Source organism: Miniopterus schreibersii (assembly GCF_964146895.1).
Source record: "Miniopterus schreibersii genome assembly, chromosome: 5".
In the NCBI taxonomy this organism is placed as follows: domain Eukaryota; kingdom Metazoa; phylum Chordata; class Mammalia; order Chiroptera; family Miniopteridae; genus Miniopterus; species Miniopterus schreibersii.
The window spans coordinates 64,631,582-64,658,683 of NC_138106.1; the positions used below are offsets into that span (position 1 = coordinate 64,631,582).

Consider the following 27,102-nt stretch of genomic DNA (forward strand, 5'->3'; position numbering starts at 1 on the left):
TTATGAAGCCCATAGTCTCCCGGCTGAAGGCATGAAAGCAGGGAAGGCCAGTGCATCAACAGTGCGAAAATAAGGGAGTTATGATGTTATACAGGGGGAGCAGGGGTAGAATTATCTGTGTATCATGAGTTGAGAATAGGTTTAACATTCTCACGCCCAAAGTGTTCCATCTGGAAGCTATTCCTTTGGAAACAGAAATAGGTTAGTATTCTCATATCTAATGAATGGCTAAACAGAAGATGAGAGTCCAGCCATTTTTTCCCTTTTTTTGGTAATAGTATGTTCACTTTCATTATTCTTCAAAACAAAGTCACTTTGTGTTCCATAAGACTAAGAAATACGATCTTTTAAATTTTTCCTCTTAACCCCCTTAGATGCATTTGGAAATACCATTCTTTTAAATAACGTTTTTATTTATTTTTTAGAGAGAGAGGAAGTGAGAAGGGGGAGAGAGAGAGAGAAACATAGATCAGGTAACTTTTCAGTGCACAGGACGATGCTCAACCAACTGAGCCGCACTAGCCAGGACTAGAAATACCTTTTTTTTCCCTTACATTTTTTTAAAAGCTTTTTTTTTTTTTTTTAATGTATTTATTGATTTCAGAGAGAGGGAGAGGGAGAGAGAGAGATAGAAACATCAATGATAAGAGAGTCATTGATTGGCTGCCTCCTGCACTCCCCCTCCCCCCCACACTGGGGATTGAGCCCTCAACCTGGGCAAGTGCCCTGACCGGGAATCGAACGGTGATCTCCTGGATCACAGGTCGATGCTCAACCGCTGAGCCACACCGGGTGGGCTAGAAATACCATTCTTAATACATTGATTCCATGGTGTACAATTTATTTTCATCTCACTATTTTTCTTTTCCTTTAACCCATAGCCTTTATTCACACTGATATTTTGTTCCCATTTCTCAGCATTCCTCTTTGCTCTCTATTGGTTTAAATCATCTTCACCATCTGCCTCCCACAGTTACAGTATTACTTCTGGATAACACTTTTCAGCCTTCCTCCAGAAGATAATAAAGATATAACAGCAAATATTAGAACTATACCACCAACAGCCCTCCATGTTCCTACCCTAAATATGTATGTTTGCCTTCTCCATTAATGTGGTAAGCCCCCTGGGCAGGGACAGCCAATACCTCTCTGTTCTATGTTAGGCAGCACTCTGACCATGGTCAATAAATGTTCATAATAATGAAAGATGAAAGGAAACATTGGTGTTCAGCAACTTAGTGCCAAATAAATGTGGAGGCCAAATGAGGCCATGGGTGCCAAACCACAAGGGTTTGAAATACTATTTAATGTGACATTGTCTCATTGAATAACAAATCTTATGTTATGATGTTTGAGTCAAATCTTCCCTTGGTGCCAGACTTCTTATGCTCCTTTAATCTGCCCCTGAAGATATTTCAAGTTCATGAGGGGCAGAGTAACAAGATCCCAATCTATGCAGTAAGTAGAGGACAAACCTGGTGAATGTGGAAAATGAAACTGGGGTGAGGGCCATGGATTCTTTGGCACTCTGACCAAGTGTCTACCATGAAGTACATTGAAAAGACGTGAAAGTGTGCCATTAGCCTAGCTATTATGTAACTTCAGTTACCTATCTAAAATATGAATTGTAAGTAGTTAAATAAAGCAGTTGAGACTACTGGTGTTTTAGAAAAGGGAGCTCACAAGTAATTTTTTTCCTATACTTTGTAATTGTTAGAATTCAGCATCATTGGCTCTGTAATCCATCCAACTATACATGAACAAGTGAAATGATGATCCAGTAAAAATGTGACATTGCAAAGGTTGGTTATTTTCTCTTTGCAGTAGAGGGCCAGTTGTCCTTTCATTTAATACGGATCCCATACTTTCTACATGGATTCAGAACAGGGAGATAAGGGTGGAGCAAAATAACCTGCCCTCCATATGGTAATAAAATGTTTACCAACCAATCTCTCCATTTTTGCAGCCTAGTTTCTCAAAATACTAGTTCACATTTTCAGTTTCTATGTCCTCATGTCTTATTTATTCTTCAAAGCATAGTGATTGGCTTCTTCCCTCCCTGTTCTATTGAAAGGGTGCAAGTTCCTCACTTTTCTTCCTTGTTGCCAAATTTTCGGACATTTTATCATCCTTCTGTGTTATTTGCTGTTATTCAGCTGCTTAGTCTTTCTTGAAAGTCTTTCCTTGCTTGGTTTCTTTGCTTTCTTTCTCTTCTGGTTCTTCTAACCCTTCTCCATTCTTTCTTAGCTTCCTTTCTTAACCTCTTTTCCTCCAGAAGACCACCAAACATTGGTGTTTTCTAGAGTTCTTTTCTCAGAATCCTCTCTCCTCACCACACCAACACCCGAAGCTTTGGCTGTCACCAGCTGCAAAGTCACATCACTAGCCCATCCTTTTCCAGTCGTGTATTTTCAACTGTGGATTGTCTTTAGACATACTGTCCTCCCCGCTAAATACTGGAATACACTGGGTAGCTCACACTCCACATGTCTAAAACAGAACTCATCTTCTATCCACACCTCCACTTTTTCAACCATCCTCCCCTACCAAAATCCTTCAGCGACAAAAAGCTGTGTCCCATTCCTGTATTCCATACCTTGGTGAATAGCGAGTACTTCTCAGTAACTCCCTTTATTCTGCTCTCCAGTCTTGTTAGTCACTAATTCAAATTAACTATACATCGTAAATATTTCTTATTTACACTCCATCCTCTCTAACCTCATAGCCATTGGGAAAAAATACCCTCCTCCTGTCTTTCCTCCCTATTGCCTTAATGGTTCTTTAAGAAAACATACCTGGTCAATTCATTTCCCTTCTTACAATTTGTCATTTGCTCCTTGCCAACAGTATAAAATCCAGTTTTTGTGGCTAGCCTTTCCTTTTCTCATCCTGCAATTCCATTTTGTCCTGTAGCTATGTGCAAAGCTTGAGTTCCCTCAGGACCCATATGGCTTTCTTTTTTAATTTTAATTTTTTTAAATTGATTGATTTGAGAGAGGGACAGACAGAAACATCAATTTGTTGTTGCAATTATTTATGCATTCATTGGTGGTTTCTTGTCTGTGCCCTGACCTGAGATAGTACCATCAAACTTGGCATATCTGGACGATGTTCTAACCAACTCAGCTGCCTGGTCAGCCCCATACTGTTTTCATAACTGTCTGATGTGACCCTTATTTCTGCCCCTGCCTTGTATATAGTTTTCATTCTTGTTTGCATAGGGTCTAAACCCGTCACCTCCTCTGCGCAACTTTTGCAGGACAATTCCTTGCAGAATAGGTGTCCAACATTTATGTTTCCACAGTCCTTACTACACCTGGTTATTCTTGCATTGTACTTAGAGTGTCTTCAAACACATCTTTGTCGTCACCCTGGACCATGAGATCTTTTAGACAGAGGCTGTGTCGTATTCACCCTTTTGTCCTTGTATCCCTGGTACCGTACCCAGCCTTCAGTGAGATGTTGGTAAGCATGCAGTATGGTTCGTTGTCTTGTCCAAAGTAGCCTTACCTTTCGCATTCCTGTTCTAGTAAGCTTATGAATTCATCACTCTTCTTCATGTATTCTTTATGTTTTCTCTTTTCTTCCTCCAACTCCAGTATGGTTTGCCTATGAGATTTTTCTACCATTAAAAGCTGTTCCAGGATTCGTCTGTGAGATTCTTTATGTTTTTCCACAACTTTGTCCAACTGCAAAAGAATAATTTATATTCTGTTAACTACAAATCATTAATAATAATACTGCCATCTTTTATACTTTTAGAAATGTCCAAGTTTTGACCAATTCAGCAGTGAGTTCTGATTTCCTTATTTAGTTTTAACATTCCTCTTGTTCATTGCTACTTTTTGATGCATTTCAACACAAATATAATATTTTTCCTATCATTATGTTTTTCCCAGAGAGAATAATTGATGCCTCTGTAGATATCAGAGCAGTTACCCTCTACCCCCTTTCTAACATCTCCTTCTCTCTGTAGAGAAACTGTATCAGAGGAATGATATGCCTAATGTTTGATTCAGCTGCCCTGGTGGTCTCTCCTGCCCCATCCTTCCTGTAGTACTCTACCAGTGGATGCCTGTTGGATCCCCTAGTCTCTTTTTCCTTGTGTGCTTTTTTCTCCTTTTTATTGAATTTATTGGGGTGTTTTTTCTTTGAATTATGCATCAAGGTGTTTGAGTATTTAAACGTTTGTTAATCAACTTTGTGTGGTATGTAGTGTGAATGTGACCAAATGTAAGCCTCAAACCCCTTCTGGTTTCCATGGCCTACTTGTTTGTTATAGAACTATCACCCTGTGCCTGATTTATGTATGTGTCTCCCCTACTAGATTGTGAACCCCTGGAAGGTAGGGCCTACATTTTATTTTTCTTAACACATTAGCCTCTTATAGAGTGACTTATAATAGGTGCCCAGTATATGTTTACAGATTGAAAACAAAATAAGCAAGCAAGGAATCAAAAAAGAAAAGAGGTTGATTAAAACAAATGTGGCTCAGGGTCTTTGGCCAGTGATAAACTGAGATCCAATTAAGAACATAATTTTGAAAGCATGTGGCTTTCTAGTTTGTTAAATACTAGGTAGTATAACTGATAATATTGGTTGATTTTACCTTTTGCCTTTATGATGAAAGATTGAAAATTTGTGACTGAATTAGAAGCCAGTGAAATCCTACAGCCCTAAAAAGCACATACGTGAGCCCAGCTGGGGTGGCTCAGTGGTTGAGCATTGACTCATGCACTGAGGGGTTGCTGGATGATTTCCAGTCAGGGCACATGCCCAGGTTGTGGGCTCAATCCCCGGTAGGGAGGCAGCCGATCTGTGATTCTCTGTCATCATTGATGTTTCTATCTCTCCCTCTCCCTTCCTCTCTCTGAAATCAATAAAAACATATTTTTAAAAAAAAGGAAAGGAGAAAGGAGAGGAGAGAGGAGAGGAGAGAGGAGGGGAGAGGTGAGGGGGGAGGGGAGGGGAGGGGAGAGGAGGAGAGAAGAGGGGAGAGGAGGGGAGAAGAAAAGAAGAAAAGAAAGAAAAGAAAAAAGAAAAGAAGAAAAGAAACATCAATGAGAGAGTAACATCAATCCACTGCCTCCTGCACACTCCCTACTGGGGATTGAGCCCGAAACCCAGGCAGGTGCCCTGACCGGGAATCGAACCATGACCTCCTGGTTCATGGGTTGACACTCAACCACTGAGCCACACTAGTCAGGCTCTCATGAATGTTTCTCTCTCTCCCTTCCTCTCCCTCTCTAAAATCAATTAAAAATAAAACATATTTTTTTTAAAAGCACATACTTGAGTAGGAATGCAAGGCACAACATAGCCAAGCCATTCCAGAAAAAGAATAGACCAAAGGTTTGTCAGCTACAGAACCTAACTAATTGTCTCAGACCTCTAAATCCTTAGATTGGGTTTCTAATATTGGTTTATAATGGTGCTTTAACACACACAAACTACTTCATTATACTACATGGGTGTTGATGATTTTTAATAAATGTAACCAGTTTTTTTGTGGAAGCTGAAATCGCTAAGTTGTATTGCCTGCTGGCAGAGTCACTGTTAACTAATGAGCATCTTCTGAGGGGAAGGTTGTAGTGTTTAATTGTGTCCCGGGTCATTAGAGTAAATTGTAACGGAAATTCAAATGAACTGCTTTTGGAATTTGACAGTGAAATGGTGATAGGATCAGCCTTCATTCAGGGAAGTTGTTAGTTGACTTAGGAAAACATTTACTAATACCCAGAGGATATTTTTTTCCCCATTGGTTTTTAGAGAGAATGGAAGACAGGGAGGGAGGGGGGGAGAGAGAAAGAAACATTGATGTGTTACATCAATTGTTTTTCTCTGGCACATGCCCCAACAAGGGCCAGGGATCGAACCTGCAACCCAGGTACATGTCCTTGACCAAAATCAAACCCGATATACTTTAATGGGAGGGATGACGTTCTAACCACTGGGTCCCACTAGCCAGGGTGGGAAGCTTCTTAAATGCAAGAAAAATCTCTTTCCTTAGATATCCTGTAATTATATGGATATGGGTATTAAACTGATTTGGCCCGAAGAGAGAAAATACAAGACTTATTTAATCTACTGTTGTTTTCCATTGCAATTTTTTTCTCCTTATATTGTTTGTTTGTTGTTCGTTTGAAGGGACAAGGAAGGAAGGCTGGAAACAATCATTGTCCTCCATTTATTACATGACCTTTTAAGTGGCCTCCCTTCAGCCTCATCCCCTTCCAGCCTGTCCTCATCAGTGACCGCATGATCTCTCCACCAATGGGATTCCTCCACTCTCCTATCCAGAGCCAGAAGGTCTTTCACCACTAGTGTCCTGACACTTCCTCTCCATTCTCCATACCTTTAGCCACAATGGACTTTGGGAAGTTCTTAGAACATACCAGTGATTCAGGATTGTTTTCTTCAGTACTGAGACCTGAAGTTTAATTTTGTGCCTTCATTTCTCCATGCCCAAAATGCCTTTTAGGAAATATGTCAGTGGTTTTCAGTTTAGTCTTCATTCCTGACAGGTCGAATGATGGACCCAAACCTCCCTGAACTCATTTTATTTCTCACTACCTGTGTGTGTGAGCTTGATCAAGTCATTTAGCCATTCTGTATTATAGGTTTCTCATTTATAAATTAAGTGGTTGGACTAGATTTCTGAGGTCAGTTCTAGGGTCATAGTTTTCACAAGGCAACAGGTATTTAAGTGCTGTTATGCAGTATGGGCTTACTACTGTGATAGTTGCCATGGGGAATGCATGAGAAGTTTGAAGTCTCAGTGCTTATATTTTCACCAGGAAGATAAGATGCACAGGCATGAAACAATTAGGAGCAGTGTAAGGTGGTGTGTCAAGTACTAAGGGACTATCAGAGAGCCACTCCCCTCTTTATCTGACCCCGCTTATGGATTGAATGAAGCCTGGGGAGGAAGACCGGAAGAGTAGTCAGTCATTCCAGGGAGTGTTGGATAGAAAGACTGAAAAGATGGCTCCTTAATGTTTACTGTGCGATGACGAGCTTCCTGCTTATCGTTTTAACCTCCCTGATGTCATGGCCTGTTCCCAGCCCCTCAGACAATCCCACTCCTTGCCTAGGATGAAAGATGTTTCATTAGGTTGGATTTCTGGTGATTCTCCTATGGTCAGAGAGAATGAAGAACAGAAAGGTGTTCCATCTTTTTGCTTTAAGAGATGGTTGTGTAGTATATGTTTAAAAATGAGTAACGACCTTTGTTCTAATACCTGCAGAGTCACAGACGACCCAGATTTTAGGTTTGATCTTCTTTCTGTGCTATGGTTTGGTTCTATTTGTTCTTTTCCATTGGCCCTTTGAAGATTGTCCTTTACAGAGCAGAGAAATGGTTTGGCCATTTTATTAGATCAAAGATAACCAAATATACTGTTTATAAAATAAAATATCCTTTCTTCTTCCTTGTCTTTATTGAAACCTGATTTTCCTGGGTAACACTGGAATCTCTATTTTATAGAGACTGCTCATTCTTTCATGCCTTGATATCTCAGAATCTGGACTACTGCCAGTGCCTTCTGAAAACTCTTCCTTATTGGCATTGTCCTTCATGGTGGTAGTCTTCTCATTCTCATCTTGGTCATCAGCTGAACTTCAGGCCACTCCCTCTATAATCTTCCTTTCTGCCTTCAATCTTGGCAGCATTCTGGGTGATTTTCAGATTTGCTGGACCTTCCAGGTGGCTCTTCCCCTGTGCCTGGTCAGCACCCTTCCTCTTTCCTCAGGGCACCCTATTTGAAGCCCATGCTATTCTGTCTGAACAGTATACCTAAGCACTCATTACCTTCTTAATTTTGTCCCTACTTGACTAAATAGAGTCCATCAAGTGTAAATGCTCTATCTTTTCTGTTTCTCTTAACTTACCTATATATTCTTCTACATTCTTAACCACCTCACCTGTATGAACTTCTTTGCTCCATCCCTTTTTGCCTCCTTCCAGTCCTTGCTTTGTCCATGAATCTCTCTTAGATCTTTGATCCCACCTCTGTCCCTTCAGAGTGTGCCTACACACATGGTCATGTCTTCCTTTCTAAAAATGTACACATATGCTCAGAGAGAGAGAGAGAGAGAGAGAGGGAGGGAGGGAGGGGAGGGTTTACCATGAAGGTTTTAGGGTCCTTCTCTTGCACAGACATCTTCCAAGGCCCTGCCAGGGCCCCAGCAGTGTGTTCACCTAGTCATGTATTTAGTAAAATTTCAAAATAATGCATTTTAATTGTAATCAGTTAAGATACCTGTCTTTTTTACTTAACCAGTATCATATTTGCTTTCATGGCAGGTAGTTTTGGAGAGGCTATGAACATTTTGGGGGTCCTGTTAAAGGAAGGTCCAGCTGGTTTCAGTCACTTCCATGTATAGGCAAGTATTGCGAACCATCTTGGTGTACGAAAGGCTTCCAGAAATGCTTGTACTGGCCACTGTGCCAGCTCACCCAGCCATGGTCAAATGAAGGGGAAAGGCCAGAGGTGATATTCCAAAATGAATGTGTTCTTTGGTTCCCAGCAATGGAAGTTTGTAGATTGAGAGGAGAAAGGTTTAAAATATACGGAGCCTTCTAGAAACTAGTCTGTATAAATTTCCCTTTTAATTCCTAGCTTCAGAATTTCTCTTGCTTCCATGTAAGCTCTTCCATGTATTGAAGAATGTGTTAGACAGTTTATCTAAACTTTTTATACATTTGTTAGTGATATAATTTCACTGGATATGTGGCCACAGTGTTGCTGGAGATGGAATTCCTCTATGTTCTTCCTAACACCTACTCATTTTCTGGATCTTGACTTTCCCAATTCTTAAATCTAAGTTTGATCTCCCATTGTGCCCTCTCATAGTGCTTCATGGTTTTAGCCACAGAAGTTAATACATGTGTAACTGTACACTTGTGTGATCATGCTGTTTGTCACTCTCCTAGACAGTAAACACCCTGATTACCAGAACCACAACTGTAGTTATATATAAGCTCTCCAGTAAATATGAAATAAATGAATAAAATGAAACTCTAAAGCTAATTATATGTTGTTTAAAATAAGTATTCTAAAGATTGCCGTAAGGTAAAGCTAATAAAGTATGCAGATTATTTTATTTTCTTACACTTTTCTTAATATCATTTTTTGGAAGAACTAAGAATATGTTAGGCCATTAACACAAGTATTTTTTTAAAGATAACTTCTCACATGGAACCCCAGGTAGGAAAGCAGCAGGGGGTTAAAACTGTCCTGGACTCTGGTTCTCCTGCGTCTCCCCCCCCCCCCCCGACACCCCAGCGACTCCCTCTCCCCATCGTCTTCCTTTGTTCTGGATCCAAGGCATTTCTTAGCTTAAATCAGGTTTCTATCAGGTGATGTAACTGAGAGCTGTTTGTTCTTCTAAGTTATTTTGCCTTAAGAATAGATAAATCCTTTTTAGTTTACCCTAGACATGGTTGAGATATGTACATTTTTCAAAAAGAACATTGTGAAGAAAATAAAGGATGGAGGGGGGGAAGCTTACCCCCCTATTGGGGAAAGCAAAAGATTCTTCTTTTAGCATGCACACGTTCATTCTGATGTAACGAGGGCACAGTCGCAGGTGCACTGCTGGGAAGGAACACTGTCCTGTCTGTTTTTTAGCTCGACTTAGGGAATTCTTGTCAGAATTACTATTTATTCTCTGGATATCTTCCTCTCGCCTGTTACCTCCCATTAGATACAGGAAGAGAGTAGACTACTGGGCTGTGTGGGCCTCCAGGAACTGGATAGACTGATAGCTGAGGAGAAATAAATCTGTAAGGGAAAAGTCAGAGGCAAGAGAAGAAAGTGGGCAAATGATGGAGGTGGGAATGTAAAAAAAGTGTGTGTGTGCGCACATGCGCTCACACGCGTGTACTTGAGTGCACATGTGTAGGGGTATTTGTTGGAGTAATTAAAGAAAGTTGAATTTGTAAAGCTGGGCTAAATTATGGATGATTTTTAGGGATAAGTATTTGTAGAGGGTCAGGGTGTTTTCCAGTTTTGCATGTGTGCTGTTGAATTATTTTGTAACAAAAGTTTTTCCTACTGATTTCAGCATACGTTTGGAAACATTTTGTTTCATTTCACACTGAAGTGTTGAGGGGTTGTGTCATTTGTGGAGCTTTGTCAGGATATGTTCAGTATCATTAATTTGCATTTGTGCTCGTATGCTTTGGGGAATTGTGCCTAGTGCTGCTTCACAGTCACTATTTTGGGAGCCAGGATACAGTTTTAACACTATTGACTTGCAGCTTCAGCTCCTCTTGTTTAAAATTTGGATTAAAGCACAAGTTAACAGACTTTGGGTGGTCTCATCCTCACCCCCTCAGAGAAGCAGATCCATATGACCAAACTCCTTCACAATTTGGCAAGACAGTAGTCTTTCTCTCATGAGACACCCAAGATGAGAATAGCAAGGACATTGGAGGTCAGTCCTGAGGTAGGCTGCCAGAACTTATGTGGGGGAAATTTGTCCAAAACTTGCTTTCACTCTCTCCAGCTTTAACGCATGCTCCTAGTTGTTTCCTTTTTATAAAAATGAAAAATTACGAAATTTTCCATTGAGGTTTCAGAGGAAAATAGAAGAATAAAATAAGGATGCCAAAGAGTTTCGGAAATGTCAGCAAGTAGAAGAGCAAGCAGCACTGCAACTTTGTGCAGTGGTGGCTCTGCTGGGACTGCTCCCCTTCTTGCTGTTGTCATTGTTGGGCACGTGTGGTAGGGGAGAGGTCTTTGCTGTCATTAAACTTTGGAAGGAAAAGGAGAATATGCGCTCATCTAAGATATATGCTTTCTAAACTCTTATTTCTTGGACAGATCTTCAGATTATTTCTATTCATGCTGCAAATTTCTGTGACATAATACCTCAGTGTTTTCAAAGAAATTAACCTCTACGGTTGAACTTTGTTGTTGTTTTTTTAATCCTCACCCGAGGACATGCTTTTGTATTTTTTTAATATATGTTTTTATTGATTTTAGAGAGGCAGGGAGAGGGATAGAGAGATGGAAACATGGATGAGAGAGAAACATCCATCGGCTGCCTCCTGCACATCCCCTACTGGGGATTGACCTGCAACTCAGGCATGTGCCTCTATGGGAATCGAACCAGTGACCTCTTGGCTCATGGGTTGATGCTCAACCACTCAGCCACTCTGGCTGGCAGGACGTGCTTTTTAAATTATTTTAGGGAGGGATGGTGGGGTTGGGTGAGAAATGTGAGAGTGAAACATTGATCTGTTCCCTCCCACACACACCTAGACTGGGGATGGAACCCACACTCTGGGTATGTGCCCTCACCAGGAATTGAACCCATGACCTTTTGATGTACAGGATGACGTTCCAACCAACTGACCCACACCGGTGAGGGTAGACTTTATCTGTGTTTTATCAAAACCTGAATAGCATTCAAGTTCCCCAAAAGAAGTTCACATCCATATGTGTGTGTGAGAGAAAGAGATTCTCTCAAATTTGTTAAGTTTCAGAGAGAGAGAAAGAGAGAGAAATTCTCTCGCATTTGTTAGGTTTCAGTCTGATGTCAAGAAGCAAACCTAGTGAAAACATCCTGTCCATGATTTATTCTCTTTTTCCTGTAGAACATGTAGTATTTATCTGCTTTGGGTAGATTTGAAATGTCTTAGAATAACTTTAAGTAATCATAAAGGAGTTATATGTCATGTTTAACTGCCAGGCCTAGCACTGAGCTAGCTGGTGAACTTCCACCTCCCAGGTGCACACCCCTGATACGATACATACCTCATTCATTGGTTTCTCATAGATATCCTCCTGCCAAGGGGCAGATTTGGCTTGAAAAGCATCTCGCTGAAGAGCCTCTAACACCTTTTTTGGAGTGACAAACCCATACTGAGCTTCCAGCAACGCCAAGTCCATTTTTTCAGCCTTTAAAATGCTTATGACTTCATCTCGAGCCTGTAGCAACAAAAGGCACTTCAGAAAGCTGCTTTATCTACCAGCAGTCTCCAAAAAGTGATGTCTTATTGGAGTTGAGTGTTTTTTATTTCTCTTTCAAACATAAACAAGTTATGTTTAGTTACAGCACCTTTTAGAAAAGGTACCAAAACTATGCCCCTTCATCCTTCTTACAATCTAATTACATATTAATAATGTTTTAAAAAGTGATCACTATACAACATTGGGAGACCCTACATTTTTTATTGTGTTTGACAAGCAGATAATATGATACCCCTCAATGGACTGGCATTTGCACTTTCAGGGGGAGGGAATAAGAGTCTCCTATATGTGTAGCAGCTGTTTTTAGTTTTTTTATGTAGGTTAATGATGCCAGGGCAAGTCTAAGAGCCAGTTCACATTGGGTACAAAGCACCTATTGTTATTTAAACCAATCCAGAAGTCATCTGGCATTATTGTTACCTATACATGCCTGTGCACTGAAGCTTGTGAGCAGCTTGGACAGAGGATGTGACCTTTCACAACATGCATGCCAATTGCATGTCATACGGCAGCCCTTTTAGATGTGATTAATTGCCCTTCAACTTGGCAAAAGAGAATTGTGTGTGTGTGTAGTTACACTTTCTTTCATGTACAGACAAGTATGAACTATAGATCATATATTTCTGGGGCAGTATACACACCAAATTCACAAACAGGCTCCCCCTTGAAGCATGATGGGAATAATTTGAACTCAGCTGACCTGCAGTTCTCCCTCCAGAATGCTTAGAAGAAATAATAGGTCGTCTCTTGAGAGGTCTTCTCCTTGGTGGCCATTACCACTGTGTGACGTAGGATGTAGAAGGATCTCATCTGACTCATTGATGGGGTCTTTGGCTTGCTGTCTCTGCTTCATGTGTTTAGGCCCTTGGAAACTGTGGTCTTTACTATGTCTTGGAAATTGCTTTAGGGCTGAGCCCTCTGTGTCACTGCTTCTGGAACGCATTCTTTAAGGACTGGAAAGAAAGATGACAAGTTTTAACTTAATGAAAGTGGAATTTTTAATAAGGGCACCTATTACTGCTTTAACAAGTCTGCACTCTTATATTTACTGCAGCCAAAGACTCATGACCTTTCTGATGTCTATAGCAGAGAACAGCATTAGCAGATTCATAAATCACAAGTCTTATTTACACTTCTGTTTTTAAAATCAACATTTTAGAAAATGTGTTTTGCTTTGATTAAGCCACTTATATCCATGGGTAAACAGACTGTATTTGAAGTTCATCTGCCAAACATTCAACCTCGGGGTCCCAGGTCATACCTCCAACCATGCCCTAAGTGCTTACTTAAGACATGCTTAAAATAATTGTAAAACAGTAAATATGCTAATTGTTCTAATTCTCTGCAGATTCACATTATAGTATTTCATTTGGATTTTTTTTTTAATTTTTAATTTTCTTAGCCTTTGGTCCATTAAGTAGAAGCATCAGAATTACTGCTACAAAATACTTTGGGTTATTTTGTTGTGATGGCAAAGTCTAATATTAAAGGAATGAGGGCTTGGTCCTTGGCTGTATCTCTGACCTTCTGCTAAAATTCCAGATCTATCCTTGGATAAGTCAAAGAGTTATATTTAGGACCCTCATCTCCAAAGTATGGGCACTACTGCCTATAGTGGTTTGTCATTATAGAAATAGTATAAAATAATATTTGAGGCACACATTAACTCTACATCTGATTATATAATTATCCAAAATAATTTATAATAGCAAGAAAAATTGTTCTACCTTTGAGGTTTCTAATGAAAAGAGACAATGTCAATTAAGCTTCTGGCCTGCTTCAATAATGTACAGATTATTAATTTTACTCATCCCTACAAATCGTGAAACTTTAATCATCATGAATGTGTTGCTTTTAGTTTTTAATAATATTTCTTTAAAAATCTGAAAAAACTCAAGCATACAGAAAAGTATGGAAAATACAATGATCCACTATGTGCTACCATACAAATTTGTAAAATCTTAATTTACTATATACACTAGAAAACACTTTTTAAGTGAAATATTATAGTTACAGTTGAAGCCCCTTATGTATCTCTTCTTTAACCTACTCTCTACCCTTCCACCCCAGAAATAATCTTTAATTTGGAGTGTCATCCCTATGCATGTTTTATACTTTTTAAAACATGTATACATGTTACTGAACAATATTTAGTATTGCTTTGCATATTTCTAAACCTTGTATAACTAGCATATTGATTACATCTTTCTGAAACATGCTTTTTCATCATATATTCTTCCTTGTTCCATTTTACTTTAGTTAATATATTTTGATAGCTATATAGTATTTCATTATATGAATAGTCCACCATTTAGTTGTTTTACTGTTCATGGAAATTTAAATAGTTTACATTTTTTCAGTATTAGGAAAAAATGCTGCTGTGAACATTCTTGTACATTTTTTTTCTTGTACATTCATTTCTCTACAGGATATTCTTTAGGGCATAGGAGTGTAATTTTTGGAACATGGAGTATGCGTTTTCTCAACATTACTAGGGATTATTGCTCTCCTAAATGGAGTGCCATTTATAAGAGAGTATGGGAGTTCTCATTGCTCCATATTGTGATCAACATTTGCTATTATTGAATTTACCTTTTTTCCAAGTTTGATAAGTGAAAATTTTTACTTGCATCCTGTAATTATTAGTGAGGAGAGCATCCTTTTCTATGTTGGGAGGCCACTTGGGTTTCTTTATAAACTGCTTGTTTTCATGGTCTTTGCCCATTTTTTTTTTGTATTGGTTATCTTTTTCTTACAGATTTATAGGAATTAGTTACATATTCTATAAATTACTGTTTTGTTGATTAAATTTTTTGTTGTTATCTTTTCTAGTCTGTATCTTGCATTTTCACTTTACTGTATCTTTTATAGTATAGAGTTTTAAATTTTAATTTGGTTAAATTTATCAATTTTTAAATCAGTTTTTTAAAAATTTATTTTGGAAGCCAAAGCTGGAACAGTGACACTATAAAGGAGTGGTTAAAACCATGGTCTCTGGAACCACACTGCCTGAGTTCAAATACCTACTCTATTAGTTAGTAATTGGCTACAAAACTTAGGGCAAGTTAGTTAATACTTCTGTGCTTCAGTTTTCTCATCTGTAAAATGGGGATAATAGTAGTGTAGTATGTTCGTAACCTAAAGTTGCTGTGAGGATTAGATGTCAATACATGTCAAATGTTTGCAACATGTGTGGTACAAAATTAGCATTCAAAAAACATTATTATTATTATTATTAATATTATTATTAATTTATCTTTATTCTTAAAAGTTTTACAGTGAATCTATATTACCTTTGTAGTTTGGGGGAAAACTCAGGAAGAAAAGCAAGCTTATTTGATTACTCTGTTACTAAATGACGTGACGCATGATTACGGGAAGCACTATTAAAAGAATGACTCTGTGTCTCTGCTGGGTTCTCTGTTTAAGAAGTGATTCTTCTCACCAGCCTCAGTTTGCTGGCACCACTGAAAAACCTGAGTGTCAGGTCTTGAGGACTTCACAGCTGGCTGGCAAGGCCTTCGCTCACCTTCTCCTCATCCTTCAACAAGCATTTGTTGGAAGCCCACTGTGTGTCATGCACTACGTTGGTTATTTATGATGTGGCTTTCTTTCTAACCTTAATACAAATGACACACATTTACTCGAAAGGTTTATGGAAATAGTTTTTAAAACTGGAGTCATGAGAAGTGCACTAAACTATACAGAAGTCAAAGGAAAAGAATTCTATCAGCTGTGGGACTCAAGACACTGACCCTCTCTGGACCCAGTATCCTGATCTGTGAAGTGATGGGGATGGGAAGGGGAAAGGATCTCTGTGACCTCTCTCCCCTATGATGTATAACAATTTTTGCCACTGTGCCTTACTTCTAGCATAGGTTATCAGTAGTGTATTTAGAAGAGACGGATTTGTGAGTCTGCATCCTATAGGAAATCCATAGAAATCTAAGGGCTACATGTGGATATGCAGTAAACCTGTGTCTGATGATTTCCACCAGGGGAGAGATTATAGTTAAAACAACAGTGCTTCAGGAAAAAAACCCCAGTAATAATTTTCAGCAGAGAATTGCTTTATAGCCTCACCATTATCAGGCTGTAAAAGCAGAACTTGAAGGCATTTATTGTCTTATATGCTTATTATTTACATGTTCTATTTGTCAGTAACACAGCAGCTGTCAACTGATACTAGTGAGCCACTTTGCCTTGAAGTTATTGTATCCTTCTGGAGAAATTTAAAACAGTCACTGTCAAAATGTTATCAAGTCACATAATGTATTTGCTTTACAACTCATGCTCTTCTCACTTCCCTCCATCAAACATTTACTCTATTAGACATGGGAGATAGAAAAACAGTGATGGAAGTGATGATGGTAGTGGGCGGGGTTGGTCATGATGATGCTAATACTTCTGAACACGTACCATGGGGCCAGGCGTTCTTCTAAGCATTTGACAAGTATTAACTCATTCCGGTCTCACACCAAACATGTGAGGTAGGGAATATTGTTATCTCCCTTTACAGCAAAAAAGTGGAAACACAGATTACTTAACTGAAAGTTGCACAGCTAATAAGTGGTAGAACTGGGATTTGAATCCAGGCAACCTGGCTCCAGAACCTGCACTTTTAAAAATCATACTGTAATGCCAACATGCTCTACTGCAAAAGACAAATAACTGTTACAGATACCCTGTCTGAAAGCGCTTGTCGCCGTGCTGTTATCAATAACTGTACAGATGAACAGTGATCTGTGACAGTAGCTATCACAGACTCTTCCCTAGGTAGCTAAGGAAGGATTCATTTATCTGAAAAAAGCGAGGCATAGAAGAAGTATATTTTGTGTAGGGGTGCAAGGTTGAGGATGGGTGGGAGATAAAACTGTAGAAAACCCTATAATGTATGTATTTATGTATTTATAAATAATGTCCATATACTATTAGATATAATATATGATACATACTTTATGAAACCATGTATGTAATGTGCCTTATGAAAATATTTGAAGAATCAAAAGGAAAAAATATTAATTAAAAGTAAGTTATCTGGCCTAGCTGGTGTGGCTCAGCTGTTGAGCATCGACCTATGAACCTGGAGATCGCTGTTCGATTCCCAGTCAGGGCACATGCCCAGGTTGTGGGCTCGATCCCCAGTGGAGGCCATGTATGTGGCAGCCGATCAATGACTCTCTCATCATTGATGTTTCTCTCTCTCTCTCCCTCTCCCTTTCTCTCTCTAAAATCCATAAAGACATATTTAAAAAAAAAAAAGTTATCTGATTATTTTCTCTCACCCCACTAGATTGTCTTGAATACTCCAGAAAGACCCTTGCTCTTATAGGAATAATGGAAGGTTGTTAACATAGATTAGATATATTTTAAACAGATGTGAAGGACAGGGCTATCCATGTCTTCTATTCAGCATTATTAATCTTCATTTATGTCTCTTGTGGGTATCAAACCTGGTGCTTCCTACATGGTAAGTATTCCACAAGGTGACTGATTTGCTCCTTCTACGTCGTGACCTACCCAAAACTTAGGTAGAGCCTAAACAACAATGGCTCAAGATTCTGAGTCATCTTGCAGCTCAGCTGGACTGGGTGGTCTAAGATGGGCTTACTCATACCTGGCTGTCAGCTAGTTGGGCTAGGAAACACAGCTGGATTATCTCATGTCTGCTCTACAAGGGTTCTGAACCTCTGGTAGGCCAGACCAGGTTTTTCCCCACATGGTGGTCTCAGGGCAGCATTCTAAGAATCTGAGAGCAGAAATTCCAGGGCCTCTCTTTTGTTTTTGTTTTGTTAATATGTCTTTATTTATTTCAGAGAGAGAGAGAGAGAGATAGAAACATCAATGATGAGAGAGTCGTCATTGATGGACTGCTTCCTGCACGTCCCATCTGGGGATTGAGCCAGCAGCCTGGGCATGTGTCCTGACAGGGAATCAAACCTCGATCTTCTAGGATCCTAGGTTGATGCTCAACCCCTGAGCCACTCCCAGCCGGGCCAGGGTCTCATTTCTTTTGGTGAAAGAACATTACAAGGTTAACCCCAATTCAAGAAGTAGGGAAATAGGTCCCAGCCAGGTAGCTCAGTTGGTTAGAGCATCATACTGATACTCCAAGATTGTGGGTTTGATCCCCAGTCAGGGCACATACAAGAATCAACAATGAATGCATAAATAAGTGGAACAACGAATCAATGTTTCTCTCCCTCTATCTCTCAAAATAATTAATAATTTTGAAAAAGGAAGTGGGGGAATAGATTCCACCTCTTGATGGAAGGAGTTGCAAGGTCACATTTCAGAAGGATGTGAAGTTAACTGCAGCCATTTTTGGAAAACTGTAGATTTATCATACCTACAGATTCATGTTTCTATAAAAATCTAACAAAAGTCTAGTTTAAAAGAGGCATAAAATATATTTGGTTCTTCTTTTAGTTTCCTAGAAATGTAAGTTTATTTTTATGATTTATATTATGCATTCCTGTGCTTTCCTCTTATCTGCATATTCATATGTGGAACAGTAGCCTGCTGACAAGAATCATCTTGTATTCTGCTGCTGATTAATAAGTATTTCTCTGCCACCATTAATTTTAACCATTGTATGCCTTCCAGAATTCCAAGGTAATGTAAGCTTTATTTAGCAGGGTAGTTGCTAAGGTTTGCTTTTAAGTCATACCCTTTGAGTTCAAGGCAACTCTGAACTGATGCAGAAAACTTAATGGAACTCTATACATCCTAGCTTCCCTTGCCCCACCCACTCTTAAAGCAGGTTAGGTGAAATCTGCCAGGAGAGCGAGCACAAGTCGCTTGCCAATGATGATATTTATAAGTGATTTTTTTAAAAGTATGACCTGGGACATTTTTATACTGTGTTTATTCTTTTTAAAGTGATTAGAGTTTTTCTGAGACTACCAATCCTCTTTGTGGGCTGGGATAAGTAGCATCAACATTCTTGCAGGCATGCTCGTTGGATTTGTGGACAGACCCATCATGTGCAGACCTCTGGTCTACTCAGGAGTGTGTCTCCTCGTGTTTACAGTGGTGGGGTTTCTTTGCCCTTCTTCCAGCAACCACAAAATGATCAGTAATGAGAAGTAATTAAGTATCTACAGGAAGAAAACAAAGATGGATTTCATGATACTCTTATACTTTGTATTATCAGTCACTTCATTGTTTCTCTTGGCAAATTTTTAATGCATGTGTGCTTGGCCCAGAGGTGCATACTGAGGAAAATAAAAATTTTGTAATAGTAACAGTGGTTTGAGATTTGCAGGTTACCAGAAAAAAGAAAAAAGGAATGGAAAGTTGCTTTTGTTTATACCAAATAATGATGCCCTACTCTTTTCATAAAGTGCCGGCAGTGACATAATGCCTGATGGTTTTGCAAGGACCAAAACTGCTTAGTTGTCAGTTTAACACAGCCTAATGTATTGTTTACCAGTGACTAACATAGCCATAGAATGGCAGCCTTCAGGAGTATGAGAGAGAGATAAACTGGGAATCAGGAAACTTGGCTTCTGATCCCTGCTCTGCATTTAATTAGCCAGGCTCTGGGTTGTCACTTATAAAATGAGGATATTGGGTTAGGTTTGCCCCACGAGGTCATTTATGATTGAACAATGATCAGAGGTTCTTTCCATTGACCTCTACCCTGTCCCTCATCCCTTAACAGATCCCTGACTGCAGGATTTGGGCCTGGGACTAGATGATCTGTGAGGTCCCGGGACTTCCCGCTTTAGAATTCTATGATTCTCTGTTGTCTAGTCTCTATGGATACAAATACAGTGCAGTTGGCCCTGAGAAGTAGATTCTTCTTTGTTTTTCTATGTGGTGACCTCAGTCAGTTTTTCTTGGGTTTAAGCTGGTTGAAATTGTGGTGGATCTTGGTAAGGATGTGTCCATGCTAGAGAGAGAAATTGCAATTATTTACTTAATTAAGTTAGCAGGAAATGGCCAAATGTAAATAGCAGCCTATTCTACCTACTGCCTTCCCCCAATACACACTACCTTCCCCCAGCCAACTCCTTATTTTCTTAATCATTATTAATCTTACATACCAAAAATTGCTTATTTTACATAATTGGGTACTGTTTAGAAATAACTTAGTCTCCACAGACCTGTTTATTTTCCTGTTTGAATGGTGGAAAGGAGGATGTTTTGTTTATATAAAGAAACTTCAAAAGGCCTCAAGGAAAAAAATTGGTTTTGGTCTTGATCATCTACCATGATATTGAGATAGCTAATCAAAATTACTCTGATTCAAGAAGAAATAATAGTAATAATGACAGCTTTCATTTATTCAGTACTTAGCAATGTAAATCTTTTCTAAATGCTTTCCTTTGATTAACTCATTTAGTCTTCACAAAGTTATTTATCCCCATTTTGCAGAGGAGGAAACTGAGCCTTGTTGCTATTAAGTAACATGATGAAGGTCATCATAGTACTAGAAAATCACATAGCCAGGTCCTAACTTGGGCAGTGTGACTCCAGAGTCCAGCAAATCATTATGTTGTATCTACTTAGGACCTTTAAAAAAGGCATACATAGGAAAGGAAGAATCCTTATTTAGCTTTATTAATCAACAAACACACAGGAAGCACCTACTATGTCAAGTATCGTGCTAGGCAATTTGTATAGCTTATTTTTATATCTGGACTAATGTCCCATTTATTAATATCGGTACAGTTAATTCTGGGTACCCAGAATTACACAAAAATCTGAATAACGTGAATTCACAGCTCACTGGCTTTTTCAGTAATTGGTCTATTCAGTAAAGATGTTTTGTTTTCATGCATTATTTATGTGTAGAAACTTGTTTGAATGGATTGTTATTTTTAAATGTGCTTTTCTCAACCATTTTGCTGGCATCTTGGGGATGGCAAGAAGCAGAGCATAATGGAAAGAGTATGGGATTGTGAAATCAGATGGAACTGCTTACATCGGGGTTCCTGTATGTTAGCTTTGTGGCCTTGGACAAGTTACTAAACCTCCCTGAGCCTTCAGATGTAAGATGGAAATAATGGTACCCGGGAATAGATTTATTGTTCTTGCTCTGTGAGCATAGGGCCTCTGTTGTTCATATTTATATCCATGGTGTCTGACAGAATTGGATCTCAGCAGGAATTCACTGAATGACTGAATCATGCAGTCCTTAGTAGAGTTGGCTCTGAGTAGGAACTGCCTCATGGTAAAGATGATTCATCTGTGCACCACTGGCTAGAAATTTAGAAAAATAATCCTGAGAATCTAATCATAAAAGGAGCCACTCCTCTTACCACATGCTGAACACTGTTTTAAGTGCTTTGAGTATATTATCTTATTTAATCTTAAAGAGTTTTAGCCTGAAGTAAAGACTGTAAGAAAGAGCTTGGTAAAGGTAAATTAAGGGTGGAGACCCTGGTAGGAGATATCAAAGACAAAGAAATTAATATCAATGTTAGCATCAGTGTGGTGATGCTGGTGCCCACGCAAAGTTCAGAGAGAGAGAGCTCAAGCAAGAGAGCACAGCACGTTCATGTGTGGTGGTGAGAAGTTACACTAGACCCCCAAGACTTAACACAAATCTCGTTAATGTCACTGAATTTTGAAAACCTTTGATCATATATACCCTGAACTTCTGTTCTCCTTCATCTCAACCTCCTCACATACACCCTTGTGTGTGTAAAATGAGCTGGACACCCACTACACTCCTCTTTTATTTGAGAACACGTTTAACGATCATTAGTCCTGTTTTGTTTTGTTTTTTATCTATGTGAGATTTTATAAAACAGTTTTTAAACTTGGTTTGGTAGGAGATTTGGGGGGTGAACTGTATTGATGGCAAGATGGGTGCATAATGCAGAGCCAGTCCATGCCACCTGTAGGTCACTCATCACCAAGGGACAGAGCTGGGAATGACCCAGGGCCTGAAGTTGAATGTGTTTAGCATCCCACACTTTGCTGGATTTAGGGAGCGGGCTCTCTGCTAGCTTTACATTTCCACTTGCATTTTCCCCTCTCTCTGCATGGAACCATTAAGCTATTAACTTAGTTCCCTAGCAGGGGATTGGAAAGAGATGTAGTAAGATTATGGGGTTCTCAGTAGAACTGGTCGAGCCCTTAATGTTAACTGTCTCATGGTAAATGTGATTCATCTATGAAAATACTGGCTAAAAATAGATGTTAATAGTGCTCAGTTGCAAAACAGCCAGGTTGTGCTTGCATGGCCACATTAGGGAAAAAAATCCTGTGGAGTATTTTATTTGGTTTCTCTTAAAATAAAATAAAAAAACAAAAAAATTTCTTTCCTTTTATTGCCCTAGTCACCCACATTTGAAGACACTAAATTCAGCCAGCTGTAGTAAAGCTATCTGGTAGCTAAAAAAAGGCACCCTGACAACCAGATAACCCAATTTAGCAATGGCCACCTTTATCTTTTTCTTCCATTTTCAGTAAAAAATCATTGAAACAGTCTCTTAATGGTGTTTTTCCTTGTAGGGAGGGCTTAGATGGAGCTTCAGAGAAAGTAATGAAGCTTGATGTGGGGTTCAGGTTTGTATTCCCAAGAATTCTAGTCCTAAGACAATGTCAAAGTTACAGAAAGAGAAAAACCAAACAATGAGGTGTAAAGGCAGTGTACTAGTCATCCCATCCGTCCCCCACCTACCAGCCATTCAGTGTTTTCTGTGATCACCTGCTCCATTGTTACACAGCTCTAAGTGTCTGACAGTGCTTCTTTGTGAGCTAAAATCTAGCTCCCAGGAACTTCATTCGTTTATCCTGCTTCTGCCTCCAGAGCTAAATCAAACAAGTCTATTCCTCTTGCTACACTGTAGTCCTTCAATGAGAAGAGCTCTATTCCCCCCCCCCCCAGATGAAAGGATCTCAGCTTCTTCAACCACTCCTCACACCACCTAGTTTAATCTCTCTCACCCAACACACATTCACACACACACACATTCAGATTATACCCCATTAGACCTACTCTTCATTAGGCCTAGTGTTTCTTAAAGAAATGCATGGAGTTAGACAGAATTTTCCAGATATTAAATGCAACAAAAGCAGTGAATTGGTCAGAGTATATACTTAGGAAAGATCTCAGTAGCTCTTCTGATATTTGATCTCAGTTGGAATTTTAAGTATAGATATGGAAATTTGATAGCATTTAATGAAGATTTATTCCAGCGTATCAGGTGAGTGCTTACAATACCTTTCATGTGTATATTGCTTGATACATCCATAGGTAGGTAATTACTTGCCCTGTGTTCAAGATAAATTTGAAATTCAGAAAGCTTAAATAAACTGGGCTAATAAACCTTGGAACAAAGATGAAAAATTAGGAATTCTGATGCCTCTTTCTTTCCAGACTCACGCTAATCAAAAACTCACACTTTTGGGGGGGCTTGAGTATGTTCTTTGGTTACTTGTCCACTAAGTGCTGTAGTCAGAAAAGCTGCTAGGCTGTAGATACAAAATAAACAGCCTGCCGATGAGGCCTAATAGAGCACACTTACATCATGGCTTTTCTTAGCTGTGTGTTCTGAAGAAAGGACAAAAAGAAATGTAAAAATCTCAGAGTATAAATAGTTGATTTATCAGAGTTTTCCATTACAAATCGGTGGCTCTTTAAAGATTCTTTTCTCATTTAAGGTTGACACGGGACTGGGAATGTTTTCCAGATCTTTGTGGAATAGAACAGAAAAAGAAAATCATTTTCATATAGTCCAAGTTTGCTTTAAATTCATTTTTAAATGTTGTATTCCCAGCACTAGATCAGAGCTCTTGAAAATCATATGATTCTTTTAACAGTTTTCAAACTACATCACTTTTCATATTTCTTCCAATTCTGCTCTCTGGTTTTTCTTAGAAGTACAGTGATATTGAGCCAGTCACTTAACCTTTCTATTCTCTTTGAATTTTTGTCCCTTCAGCTCTTGGAATAAATTTTGTTAAATCTTTCCTTATTCTGCAGCTGAGGCCCAGCACGGTTAACTGATGTGTCCGTGGTCAGACTCTGAACCAGCTCCAGAACCCAGGTCTCTTGCCTACAGCCGTGTTGCTATTTTCCACAGCAACACTCCATGTTCATAGGCTAAACCCCTGTTCCTTCCAGCTCTAGATAGGTGTGAATCCTGAAAGATAAAAATGCACCTTTCAGAGTACCCAAAGTCTTCTACAAAGTTTCCTTAGCTTTCTCAACCTCTTCCTCCCACTAGTCACCCTGAGCGTTTCTGGGCCTCCTCTTGGTTAGACCCACCCAACCTAATGAAGAGCTCAGAGGTAAATAAGAGATTCAGAGATCGAGTTCTCGTCTATATATTCCAACTTGACATCTTTCTTTTCTCTTCTTTTATCTAAGGACCTGTCACTAGAATAGAGAGGTTGTGTGTTACATAGAAAATGTTGCAACTGGTGAAGTCCCTGGGCAGTACTCAGTTTTGTAGCCATTCTGCTCCTTTCCCAGCACCTCCTGTATACTTAGTTTATACTCATTTTAACTGGGGGAAATTTAACTCCTTGCCTCCCAGGCATGTAAATCTAGTCTGACACATTTATACTTTCTCTTATTAGGGGAAAAGAAGGAAACTAACTTTAGTAAAGCTTCAATTAACTGTCAGATAATATGATTCATACTTTCTATTTACATTTTTTTTGTCCAAGTCAGACACATGGAGTTGGTATTATTCTTCTTATTTTACAGATGAAAAAACTGAAGTGTTGGGAAACTCACAACTTAGCATGGTAGAAATATAAGTTCACGACTAAATACAAAAATACCAGTAAATAATATTTTTTAAATGTCCAACATACAGAGTGCTTTGGGAGCATTTGAGATGAAATGATGGACTCTGCCAAAGGGATTAGGAATAGCACCTCAGAGGTAAGTTGCGCCTTGGAGGATAAGATTGCAGGTAGATTGCAGTCTGGTGAATATAAATCATCCCAATGGCTGAAGCAAAGGAGATATTTATTGGTGAAAGATGAGGATAGAAAGTACACCATGGGCACCGTTAAGGCTGTTCATCACAGGGTTGTTTATAATAGTCAAGATGACACAACCAAGTGTCCAACAAATAATGAAAAATAATTGAATTAATCATGGACTCTCTATAGACTGGCCAAATAGGCAGCAAGTAAAAGTCAAGTATTCAAAGAATATTTAATAACATGGGGAAATATTCTCAATATATAATAAGTAAAAAAATTTTGGAAAAAATTAAGCTAATTTATTCAGTCACATTTTCACATTTGGGGGCCCTTTTTAGAGGAGAGAAAATTACACGTGAGGTAAAGCCTTGAAAGTCAACAAGGCCATGGAAGGTTGCCTTGGTGATAGTTGATTGTCCATGGAGTGTGAGAGAAGACAACCAAGGAAATTTGAATGTGGACTATGTATTAGATGATAGTAAGAAGTTATCATTCATTTTGTTAGATGTGTTAATAGCATTGTATTTATGTGAGAGAATGTCCTTTTCATTTTCCTAGATACATAATGAAGTATCGAAGTGCAAAATGACATGATGTCCCAGGCTTTACTTTTATTTATTTACTTATTTATTTATTTAATTATTTGTCTTTATTGATTTTAGAGAGGGAGAAAGGGAGGGAGGGAGAGAGAGACATTGATATGAGAGAGATGTATCAATTGGTTGCCTCCCGTATGCACCCCAACTCTGGGATTGGACCGGAAACCTTAGGTATGTCCGCTGACTGAGAATCAAACCCACCACCTTCCAGTGCACAGATGATGCTCCATCCAACTAAGCCACACTGGCCAGGGCCAGGCTTTACTTTTAAATATTCCAGAAAAAAATAAAAGCAGAGGGTAGAAGAGAAACAAGTATGCCAAAGTATTGAGGGTTGTTTAAGTGGATGATGGGTACATAGGCTTTGTTATATTCTTTACTTTCTGTATATTTAGAAATGGTGATAATAGCCCGCCGGGTGTGGCTCAGCAGTTGAGCATCAACCTAAGATATAGGAGATCGCAGTTCGATTCCTGGTCAAGGCACATGCCCACGTATTGGGCTCGATCCCCAGTCGAGGCAGCCAATCATTGACGGCTTTCTCATCATTGATGTTTCTATCTCTCTCCCTCTCCCTTCTTCTCTCTGAAATCAATAAAGATATATTAAAAAAAACAACAGTGATAATAAAGATTTAAAATGAAAGTGACATAATATTGGGTACATAAACATTTTAAGAAGTAGTTCTCTTTTTTTAAAAGGGGAGACGGTGCGAGGTAGAGAAAAGAAGGAAGGCCACCAAAGCTTGGGTGTCCAGCAGAGACATAGAAGCAGAAGACTGAACTGTGTGTCCCAGGAGCCGAGAGAGAGTGATTTCAAGGAGCAGAGAGCTGCTTTGACCTCATTTTAACAACATTGCCACTAAGAACAGTTTTGGAACTCTACTTTTAGAGTTTTCTGTTTTGGAATATCCCTCAGCCATGACAAAATCTGGTCTATTGAAGGTGAATTTGACTTCTGACAACAGGGAAAAGTTCCTTGGAACCAAATCTAGTGAATCAAGTTAGAGTTTGGGTCAGCTAATACTGGTTTTGGTCAAAGAACCAATTGTGACCTTAAAATAATGGGACTGGCTTTTGAATGTGGCCTTGAAGAGGTTTTGAAGACATTTCCAAAATGTGTCAGCCATAAGCTTCATAAGGGAAAACTTTTGACAAAATGACACATTTGGATTTATAACTGAGGGCTTTAGTTTTTACTGTTTCATTTACATTAGTTACATGTCAAAATTTTGGTGTCCTGAAACTTCTGATTGTTTTCTGGAATCCCAATGTGAGCAAAAAAGTAGGAAACAGCATAACATGATATATGGCAAGGTTGAAAGAGCATAAGCTCCAGAGCTAGCCAAGCCGAATCACAGCCCTGCCTCCATCACCACATGCCGTCCAATTTGGGGCAAGTTACTTCATTCTTTGGGGTCAGTGTCTTGCAGGATTGTTGAGAGGCTTTATGATCATATGTGTAAAATGCTGTGCCCAGTGCCTGGCAAGAGACAGGAACACGTAACTCATCTGGTAGAGATATAATGATCCAATTTTATCTCTTGGTTCATCAGACATGCCTCCCCTTTTAGCACATCAAATGAGATAAGAAAATAATGAAGGGATTTTGCCTTTTAGCAT

The 27,102-nt window shown here is 39.1% G+C and overlaps 2 protein-coding genes across 6 annotated transcripts in view; one reads left to right on the forward strand and one right to left on the reverse strand.

Moving 5' to 3' along the window:
* CMSS1 (cms1 ribosomal small subunit homolog) overlaps positions 1–27,102 on the forward strand; it is a 340,238-nt gene that overhangs the window by 105,246 nt on the left and 207,890 nt on the right. The gene's annotated exons all lie outside the window — the stretch shown is intronic.
* The window catches only part of FILIP1L (filamin A interacting protein 1 like), a 277,711-nt gene that overhangs the window by 99,416 nt on the left and 151,193 nt on the right, over positions 1–27,102 (reverse strand). Inside the window, exons 3-5 of the mRNA XM_081139356.1 lie at positions 12,682–12,934; positions 11,766–11,939; positions 3,511–3,689 (exon numbers count right to left, since the gene is read on the reverse strand). Coding sequence (XP_080995482.1) covers positions 3,511–3,689; positions 11,766–11,939; positions 12,682–12,924 — 596 coding nt within the window. The 5' untranslated portion in view covers positions 12,925–12,934. The remainder of the gene's footprint in view (positions 1–3,510; positions 3,690–11,765; positions 11,940–12,681; positions 12,935–27,102) is intronic.